The sequence below is a fragment of the Protopterus annectens genome, chromosome 13.part0 (assembly GCF_019279795.1).
Source record: "Protopterus annectens isolate FY-2018-M chromosome 13.part0, PAN1.0, whole genome shotgun sequence".
NCBI lineage: Eukaryota > Metazoa > Chordata > Ceratodontiformes > Protopteridae > Protopterus > Protopterus annectens.
In genome coordinates, this window is record NC_056747.1 from 669928777 (window position 1) to 669939814 (window position 11038).

At 44.4% G+C, this 11038-nt stretch overlaps 1 protein-coding gene across 1 annotated transcript in view; it reads right to left on the reverse strand.

Moving 5' to 3' along the window:
* The window catches only part of PRPF8 (pre-mRNA processing factor 8), a 2252227-nt gene that overhangs the window by 2213328 nt on the left and 27861 nt on the right, over positions 1–11038 (reverse strand). Inside the window, exons 2-3 of the mRNA XM_044054875.1 lie at positions 801–944; positions 533–701 (exon numbers count right to left, since the gene is read on the reverse strand). Of these exons, the coding sequence (XP_043910810.1) occupies positions 533–701; positions 801–933 (302 nt within the window). The 5' untranslated portion in view covers positions 934–944. The remainder of the gene's footprint in view (positions 1–532; positions 702–800; positions 945–11038) is intronic.

Here is an 11038-nt window from a genome sequence, read left to right on the forward strand (position 1 = left end):
TTTTGTTCTGTTGCTCAAATAAATTAAACAGAGTTCACATTATCCTAGATAATTGTAAATTCAAATGTATGGGTTTTAAGTGCCCGTCTTTTCCCCAGAGACCATGCTACCTCACAACAGAGTAACGCAGCAGAGGGTTCGGATGGAAGGGGCATGACCCTCTACCAAGTCAAGAGAACTTTGGCATTGCTGTAACATGGGTAAAAATGTACTACAAATCATTCACCCCAATATAATTATAAATTCACTTAAAATCTGTTTGAAATACTGAGGAATTAACCTTTTAATTATAGAAATTGTCAAGTGTGTGTGTGTGTGTGTGTGTGTGTGTGTGTGTGTGTGTGTGTGAAGCATGTGCAGTGCTTCTGTTAAAATAATAAACAGTCAAGTGCAACAAGAGCAAACTGCCTTTGGTGAATGCTTGAACATTTCCCTTTCTTTGAGGGATGGAAATCTATAGGCCAAGGATCCTACGACTAGTACCACTAAATAAAGTTCAACAAGCAGTACATCACAAGAAAGAGCTCCTTACCCCAAATAGACTCTCTTATCATGGCGAAACTTCCTGTTAGTCATATCTCCATGGTCTCGAATAATTTTTCGGACATGCTCTGGAGGCATATCTTCTTTCTGAGCATCTACAAATCCAAACTTCCTTTTCTCAGCATAACGTTTCGCCTGCAACTGCTGCCATTTCCGAGCTGCAAGTATTAAATGTGGACAAAAATGTCAAAAAAAAAAAAATATTCAACTATGGCTTGCTACCAGTTACAAAGACAAGTGTCACTGCTCCTACTCACCCTTTTCCTGTAACTTTTCCTCCATCATGTAGTCTGGTATTGGAGGAGGAGGAGGGGGAGCTGGTATTGGCATAGGGATAGGAGGAGGTCCAACTCTGTATGGGAAGATCGGTACTGGTACAGGTACAGCCATGTTGAAGATTCCTGACAAAAGAAAAAAAAAATTGTTTAACTATTAGCAATAGCTGGAAATGTAACAGTATCACAATAAATGGATTCTTTTCACCAGTTTGCCAAAGTGGCAACCAACCAGAAGCTCTTACAATTTCAGTTTCAACACAAAAAAACAACTGCTGCCTTTTGTGTTATTCAGTGGTTACCTTATAATGCTATTAACAGGAAAAGTTACTTACCATAATGTTCCACCTGTGTTGTTCATTCTCATTCTTCCTAAACAATTAGGTTCAGATCAGACCCTTGAACCTGACTTGGCTGCTTTTACAGCTCATGGAACACCGAAAACTCTTGAGCTCCTCTCTTACCCATAATGCATTAGTTCCCTACCATACCTCGGATCTTGTTTGCTGACATTAGTGAATAAAATAAATCTATACCAGAACCTGGTTGGTCAAAGAAAGGAATACAGATTCCTTTAGCATCTTCTGATCCTTCCAGAAGTTAAGTGGTAGGCGGTTGGAGGACAAAAAAAAATGGACAACACAAATGGAACACAAGTACGCAAGTTATCTTACTCTATGTTGCCATTTTTATTTATTCCTCAACAACTGGGACAGAGTCCCCAGCTACCTCAATCCAGGAAGGACTCTAAGGAAGATGTTCCTGACCACCACTGAGCTAAAGGCAGCTCTTCCCCTAGAGAACAGATCTAATTTGTAATGAGCAATAACAGTATGAGGGTTAGCCCAAGTTGCAACTACACATAGTCCAAGGAAGATCTAGACAGAAATACTGAAGAAGTTGCCATAGAGCTTGTGGAATGAGCTTTTAGAAGTTTTGGCAAAGAAACTCAATTTGTTGAAAAAAAAAAAAAAAAAAAAAAAAAAGTAAACATTCCTTTAACCAGTTGTCCAAGGTCACTTTGGCAACTGGCTTAACCAATTAAGAGTCCAAAAAGGAGACAAAAATTGAAATGGATTTCCTGCAGTACAAGAGGGTAGTGAGACCAGCTATGTCATATGGGTTGGAGACGGTGGCATTGACAAACAGGAAGGAGTCAGAGCTGCAAGTGGCAGAGTTAAAGATGTTAAGATTTGCACTGGGTGTGACAAGGATGGACAGGATTAGGAATCAGTATATTAGAGGGTCAGCTCAGGTTGGACGGTTTGGAGACAAAGTCAGGGAGGTGAGATTGCGTTGGTTTGGACATGTGCAGAGTAGGGATGATGGGTATATTGCAAAAAGGATGCCAAGGATGGAGCTGCCAGGTAAGAGGAAAAAAGAGGAAGGCCTAAGATAAGGTTTATGGGCATGGTGAGAGGACATGCAGGTGGTTGGTGCGACAGAGCAACATGCAGAGGACAGGAAGAAATGGAAACAGATTATTCGCTGTGGTGACCCTTAACGGGAACAGCCGAAAGAGAAGAAGACTGTCCTATGAAGATGAAAACATAATGGTCTGTGGACATCTAACAGGTAGAACATGTAGTCTCCTTTTGTTTGAGAAGCATGGAAAGAAGACTGGGAGGTTAATAGTTTGAGATTAGATTCTGATGGCACCTTAGGAAGGAAGAAAGGATAGGCTGGTTCTTAAGGATACCCTACTCTTATGAAAAAATCAGATAAAAGGAGGCTTAGAAGACAGGGCGTGAAGTTCGGAGACTCTTCTAGCAGAGGTAATGGGCACTAAAAAGACAGTTCTCCAGGTTAAAATTTGAGTTCCCACTTGACCAATGGTTCAAAGGGGGGTTGGGTCAAGGACTGTAACACTAAACTCAATACTATGGAGGAGTGGGATCTTTAAAAGAAGGTCGGAGAAAAAAAAGTTACCCCTTACAAAAGCTGGAAAAGAGACTAAAGATGAATTGACTCCTATGTGAAAATTAGAAATGGCAGCTAGTTGTACCTTAACAGTTGAGGAAGTAGCTCCCTCTTTAAAAATTATAGCCAATAAATTCCAGAACTTTTGGAACTGGTGCAGAAAAGTGGTCAGCATCTTTTTGCTGTGCACAAAAACAAAACCTTTTCCATTTGCTTTTGTAAAGTTTTCTAGTGGAAACTTGTGGGATAAATAAAAAAAGTGACAGGAAAGGAGAACCTGGGCTGTCTAGCTATCAATGGAACTGGAGAAACTATGGAGTTGACTTTAGGCCTAGAATGTCCGTAGCCTGGGTGTAGCGAGTCTGTTGGGTGAGACAGGAGGTTTGCAGTTGGCTCCAGAGTCCAAGGTTGGCAAAGGTGACGAGGCCAAAGTTGGCAAAGGTGAAGAGGCCAAAGAAAGGGAAAAGAAATCGGACAATGCCAATAAAGGGCAATGAGGAGGACTGTGCTCTTCAATTGTGATTCTATCTGAAGAAATTTGGAGATTAGAGGTACTGGTGGAAAGTGCAGAGGAAACCGAGGTACTGGTGGAAAGTGCAGAGGAAACCAGGGAACCAATCATGGAAAAGACGATCCCCTGGTGACTCCCCAGTGGAGTGAATCAGGGCAAAGAACCTGTTGCACTTGAGGGGAGATGCAAAAAGACTGCAGCAAGGTTGGACCCATTAACGGAAAAAAAATTTCTGCCACTTTCGTGTTGCGAGACGACTTGTGAGGCAATAGAATGGACCTGATCGGCTTGCCTGCCATCACGTTGATATTTCCCCAGATGTGCGATGATGCAGTGGTTAGTGTCCTTTCACAGCAAGAAGTTCTTTGGTTCAATTCTCGGCTGGAGTGCCTTCTGTGCTGAGTCTGCATGTTATCTACGGTCAAGCAAGTTTTAAAGCCATGCAGGAAGTTGTGCACACACACACACACACACACACACACACACACACACACACACACACACACACACACACACACTTGTGCCTTATGTGAACGTTGGGATGGCAACTAACACCATAAAAAATTAACTGCCAATCTGTGGACCAGCGATCCGCTGTGGCAGCCTCTAATTAGGAAAAGCCGAAAGACATTGCTTTTTGCGCTATCAGAAAATCGGCTGTATGAGATTTTCCAGTGTTACACACTCAAATGCTTCTTGACAAAGGGAGGTAAGACTTGGTTCCGCTTTGCTTGTTGATGTACCAGACTACTGACATATTGCCCCTATGAACCGCAATGATCCCAGAGGGGTGTGTGCGTCTTGAAAGGGCTGCAACGCTAGGAGGACAGCTCTCATTTGTAGGATATTGACATGCGTATTGGTCTCTTCCGGAGACAATGGGCCTTGGAATGTCTTTCCCCAATATGTGCCCCCACCCACCTGATTTGAGAAGCATTTGTAGTCACTATAGCTTTGGGCCGAGGAAGAATGAAGGCAGAGCTACACCACAAAAAGACACAAATAGTTATTAATGTAATTAATGAACAATTTTAGAAAGGGTTTCATTAACAGATTTCAGACTTGTACACTCTCAACAAGAAATCCTAAAAGACAGTGAATCCATGTGCTCTAAGCTGTACTTACAATTTTTAAATCTGTAGTAAATAAGATGTTTGAGGTCCTTGCACATACAAATCTGTCTCATCAGTTTGTATTTGACCTTGCACATACAAATCTGTCTCATCAGTTTGTATTTGACCCGTGTGGGCAAATACATACTGCAAGCCATCTGCCACCTAAACACATTAACAAGAAGAATGAAGGGGCGACACTGAATAACTTGATCGGAGTAAATCTGCCACAGGACGTAAAATTTTCCATGCCTAAGTTTTCTTGTTCTGGGTGGATAAAAACTGGTTGAGAATAAGCCACTGAGTTGCTAATTTCCACTGAAGGATTCTCAGATGATATCTTGCCAACGGAACCGTAACTATGGCAGCAGACACTGACCGCAATGCCTGAAGGATCATTCCAGCTGAGAGAGAAGAATATTGAATAATCTTTTTGACCTGCAATTGTATCATCATTTGAACCTTTGGAAGAAAGAGAGAGGCCGTCAAGGAAGACGTGTTGATCAAATCCCTATGAGTTGCAATATCAGAGTTGGTGTTAGAGATTTGTTGTGATCGATTGTAATTCTTAGCTGGAGCACAACTGGAGTACATCATCTTGTACTTTAATAAACCATGCCTTTTTGGAGTTATTGTGAGGCAGGCATCCAAATAAGGAAACACCCGGAATCCTTGCAGTCTCAAGTGAGCTACTACCATTGCCATGGATTTGGTGAACACCCTGGGGGCTGTGGTGGGACAGAGAGCTCTGAACTGCAAGGACTGACTCCCTGCCGAAATGCAAGTTTCTTCAGGAATGTCTATTCATTTTGATATAAAATAGTACACATCCTGAAGATCTACTGTGCACATCCAGTTGTCCTCGTACAGAAATGGCAGACTGGACTGAACCATGACCACTTGAAACTGTGCTGAGCTGACTTGTTCAGCTTGCCGAGATCTTAAATTTGTCTCCAGTCCCCAGTTTCCTTTGGCATTAAAGTTCATAGGTAGGTACTAGGCTATTGGCCCTAGGGCCTATAAGCCTAGCCAAATGGTACCCTGGCTTTAGCCACCCAAGAAAATTATTTTCCTGTGCCCCTGTCAAGCAGAGCCACAGAAGTGATCCCCGGGGTGAATTTCCTATCTCTTCTATATATAGATGTCTTGTGAGGTACATACCAAAAGAGGCGTTGTACTCTATAAATGGGTCTAATGAGTGATGTGTAGAGGGGAACAATGACCTCTTTTTCCTGGATGAGAAACCTTTTGTGATGAGGTGTGCCAAGTAGAAAGATTTCCCGACTACGGTGTGTGGCGACGTGATCAAAGGACTACTGTCCACCTGTGTCCCAAGGTCTCTTATCACACTTTTGGTGTTAAGTAGACTACTGCCTATGTGGTAGTTCATGGGTACAGAGTTTTTACCAAAAGAGATGACAATGCACTTTTTGACATGGAGCTTGAGGCCATGGCTTTGACACCAGGCATCTGTCTCAGTGAGGCCCTTTTGTAGGATGTCCACATCGTTAGGAGTTTTGATTATGGCTCCTAGTTTGCAGTCATCTGCGAACATGAACATTGTTAGCCAAAGACCATCTGTGTTAGCTTGTACTTCATAGAAGTATTTACCAAACTGTAGAGGACCTAGGACTGAACCCTGTTATACTTCACTTGTTACTGGTCTGAAGTTGGATTTAGAGTCTGCTACTTTTACAGTGTGGGTTCTGTCAGTGAGCCAGTTGGCAACCCACCTTGTGACATAGGGATTTATACCTAGTTTAGCGGGTTTGTCTAACTCCAGAGTGGGGGATGGTGTTGACAACCTTGGCGAGATCTAGATAGGCTGTGTGTACCACCTTATCCTCAGGTACAGCTTTGGTGACCGCTTCAAAGTAGTCTATCAGGATTAGGAGACATGATCTGCCTTTTAGGAACCCAAACTGGTTAGGGTCCAGAGTTTAGAGACTACCAATGTCATTGTTTATAAGCTCCATGATGATATGCTCCATAGCCTTGCAGACCAGGCTCGTCAGGCTAATGGGGCGGTAGTTCCCAGGGTCCGTAGTGGCTCCTCCTTTGTGGAGTGGGATAACCGTTGCTGTGCGCCATTCAGTGGGCACAGAGCCTGAGGTGACACTATGATTGAACATGGTACTTGGGTGGGGGTGCCAGTTCATTCTGTAGTTCATGTAGAACGCAGCCTGGGATGTTGTCAGGTCCCATGGATGCTGTATTCTTGGCTTTGGAGAGTGTTTTTTTACCTGTGCAGCCGTGATTACAGGTACTTTGCATTCTTCTGGTATAGAGATGGTCCCTTTAGGGGATGAGAGAGGGGTAAAGGTAGCACGGAACCTATCTGCCAGGATGTTGGCAATATCAGTTGGATCTGTATATTTAGTGCAACTCAGAGCAGATCTAAGTGTTGCCAGTGAGATTCTTGACATAGCTATTGAATGCTTTGTGGTTGTCTTTAGAATCAGTGGCAATTTTGTTTTCGTAACTAGCTTTGGAAGATTTTATGCGGGATCCCAGTTTCTTCTTCCAAATTCTGTCTGGTCTAGGGGGACCTTTGGATGACTTTCTAGCAACTTTTTTTTATTTCTAGTGTTGCTGCTTTCATCTGATTACGTGGAACATCAAGAATTTTGTTTACTGTACAGGTAGGAGAAAAGAAAAAGGGAATCATCTTTGGAAATAATTCTCTGCACCCATGAATCTTTTGTAATCTGTAGCCACGCTCTCTGGTGTAGGGATAAAACAACCCACCCGACTACTCCAGAAGTGGACAACCAGTCCTCCTTTCAGGAGTGCTGGTAGGATCCATCAGAGAAAATCTCTCTAGATTCTTGGTTCTGCGGGGTTATGTCTGCTGCATGGACAATGTTTTCCATTAGTTCCCCCAGAGGCAGAGGGTGGAACTGTGTCCACATGGATCTTGGAAGGGACCCTGGGACTTTAACCACATTTTTCAACCACGAAAATGTACACCCCACAACAGACATGGTTTTAACATAGGTACGTAGTAGGTTATCGGCCGAAGGGCCTAAGTAAGCCTAGCCAACAAGGTTCCCTGGCTTACGTCACCCAAGAAAGTTAATTTCCTGTGCCCCTGTCGAGCACAGCCACAGAAGTGATCCCCGGGGTGCATTTCCCATTTCCCATCCACTCAAGATTTTTCTTGAAGAGTGCTAATGAGGAACTTTGCTTGATATAAATGGGTAGCTTGTTTGAGTACAGGAAGTCTCTGGACAGGAATCTATCCCTCCAGCATGTCTTGTTTATTGTGGTGACAAGGTTTAGCTCCCTAGAGCATGCAGCTTGGAGGGACTGGGATTTCTTTAGGTGTAGCATGTCCAACAGCTCTGGGTTTAACATACATGTTAGGCGGAGATCTCCTCAGAGTAGGCGATATGCTACAGAGTAAAGCTGGAGTTTTTGAGACAGTCAGTGTAGGGCATCTGTTTGAGGTCAGTAATCCTCTTTATGAGGTACTTCTGTGGCCTTTCCAGCTGCAGCAGACGTCTTGTGAGGTACATTCCAAAAGGGGCATTGTAGTCTATAATGGGTTTAACATAGCTTTATATGTTAGGCAGAGATCTCCTCCGAGTAGGCGATATGCTACAGAGTAAAGCTGGAGTTTTTGAGACCGTCCGTGTAGGGCATCTGTTTGAGGTCAGTAATCCTCTTTGTGAGGTACTTCTGTGGCCTTTCCGGCTGCAGCAGACGTCTTGTGAGGTACATTCCAAAAGGGGCATTGTACTCTATAATGGGTCTAATGAGTGATGAGTAGAGGGGAACAATGACCTCTTTTTTCCTGGATGAGAACCCTTTTGTAAGGAGGTGTGCCACGTAGGATTTCCTGACTACTATGTCGATGTGACTATCAAAGGAGAGACTACTGTCCACCTGGGTCCCAAAGTCTCTTACCACACACATTCGGCGTCAAGTAAACTGCCATTTATGTAGTAGTTCATGGGTACAGAGTTTTTACTGAAGGGGATGACTATGCCCTTTTTGGCATAGAGCTTGAGGCCATGCCTCTGACACCAGGCATCTGTCTCAAGTGAGGCCCTTCTGTACGATGTCCACATCATTTGGGGACTCTACTAGGACTCCTAGTTTGCAGTCATCTTCGAACTTCATTAGCCAGAGGCCTTCTGTGTTTGGTATCTACTTCTCTGAAGTACAGGCTAACAGGAGAGGTCCCAGGACTGAACCCTGTGGTACTCCACTTGACACTGGTTTTGAAGTCAGATTTGGAGTCTGCAACTTTTACAGTGTGGGTTGTCAGTGAGCCAGTTGGCAACCCATCTTGTGACGTAGGGATTTATACCTAGCTATAATACCAGAAAGGGGGATGGTGTCGAAGGGCTTGGCGAGGTCAAGATAGGCTGTGTGAACCACCTTACCCTCATCTACGGGTTTGGCGACTGCCTCAAAGAAGTCCATCAGTTTCAGAAGGCATGATCTGCCTTTCACAAACCTGAACTAGGTGGAGTCCAGAGTTTGGAGGTTACCAATGTTCTTCTTTATGAGTTCCATGATGATACGTTCCATGGCCTTGCAGACCAGGCTCGTCAGGCTAATAGGGCGACAAGTTTCCAGGATCAGTGGCAGCTCCCCCTTTGTGGAGTGGGATAACTGTTGCTGTGCACCATTCAGTGGGCACAAAGCCTGACGCAAGACTATGATTGAACATGGTGCTTAGGTGGGGAGCCAGTTCATTCTGAAGTTCGTGTAAAACACAGCGTGGGATGTTGTCTGGTCCCACAGATGCCGTGTTTTTGGTTGTAGAGTGTGCAGCTTTTACCTGCATAGATGCAATTACAGGGACTCTGCATTCTTCCTGTAGAGATATGGGCCCTTTTGGGGGGGGGGGGTAAAGTCAGCACTGAACCTATCTGCCAGGATGCTGGCAATATCAGCTGGTTCTGTAATTTTCCTGCCATTGTGCTTTAACTCAGAGCAGATCTGGGTGCTACCATTGAGATTACTGACATAGCTATAGAATGCTTTGTGGTTGCCCTTAGAAGAATCGGTGACTATTTTGTTTTCGTAGCTAGCTTTGGAGGATCTTATAAGGGATCTCAGCTTCTTGCCGAGGCTGACCAGGGAGCTCCTCCACTCATGGGATTTTACTCTTTAGCAACTGTTTCTTCCTTCTGTTGTAGAGTTTATTTATGGCAGAGGACCACCAGATTGGCTTCCTTTTTTGAAGAATAGCACGATCCATGCACTCATGTACGTACTTATAGAGTGCATTTGTGTAGGAGTCAGCATTCGTAACTGTACTGTATCTGCATGGGTGTCATTAAGTTCACCACTTCTGTCTTACGAAGCTGGCTTTGAAGAAATGTTTTACCGTGGTTTCCTTAATGGTGGGTGGGGACGGGATGCAGAAACCTAGGGTGATTAGCTTATGGTCGGATCTGACCAACGAGGAGTTGACTTCAGGTGTGGAACACCAGTCACGTTGGTAATGACTAGGTCTAGGATAATGTTGCCCCCACGTGGGGGTGTGGACAAGTTGATCCAGGGCATTGGAATTTATGAATTCCAGAAAGTGTTGAGTGAAGGAGTTGGTACATTGAGTAGTTTTCCCAATTAATGGTGGGGTAGTTGAAATCGCCCATTATTAGGGTGTTTGGTTGAACCCTAATGTTTTCCAGTAGATCAAGAAAAGAAGAGAGTGGGAATCCTGGGGCATGGTGGGGGATCTGTAGCAAGCTACAATTTGGATTGCAGTTTTGCCCAGAGTTAGTTGCATTTGGATAACCTCGGATGAATTATGCTGCACAACTAGCCTGGAGGTGTGGATATCCTTAATGAATATGGACATACCCCCACCTTTGGTGTTCTGGTCCAGGTTAGAAGGCCGAAAAAAGTGTGGTACAAGTTACAGCCTGGTAATGCAGGGGTGCTCTCTACAGCCTTGAACCAGGTCTCAGCCACCACACAGATAACAATGTTTGCCATTTTAAGGAGTGCCTCGAGTGAGTGCATTTTCAGATTTAGACTTCTTGCATTGAGTAGCATTACCCTCAGTTTTTGCTTGCCTGTTCCTGTTACGGTGGTGAATTTGTCATTTGAACCTTGCCTAAATAGGCACTATAGGGGCGGCAAGAGCCTTAGCCAGTATTCGGAATCCCAGGAGTGACAGGTGCAGGCCATCTCTGGCAAAGCATTTTGGTCTGTCGACCATGTTGTCCCAGGCAGACAGATACTGGATCCCCTTAGAATGACACCAGGAGCTTAGCGGCAGAATGTTACTCAAGGATACAGTCATACCTGCCTGGGCTACAAGATCGAAGAGCTCTTCCACGTCTCTTCATGTAGCTCAGGGAGGTACGTCTGAGGTCATTCACACCAACACGGACAATAACAGTCATATTTGTACTTGTTGTGGAGTGACCCGAGTGCGTGAGTTATGTGGCGGATCCTGGCACCCGACAGACAGCTGACGGTAACCTTCTCCTTGTTTAGCCTGGTGAGTGGGACATTAGTCATGGGTGACTCTATAGTCAGGCACACTGGTGTGTTGGATATGTTGGTTTGCCTTATGGGCTGTGGTTTATTGGCACACAGAGTCTGTGGGCTGCGTCTCATTTGGGTTGTGTTGGGGGGGGGTGGAGGTTGCTTGCTTTTCTGCTTTGGAGGTCTCTGTTGCTTGAGCAGATTATTATGAAGAGCCTCTG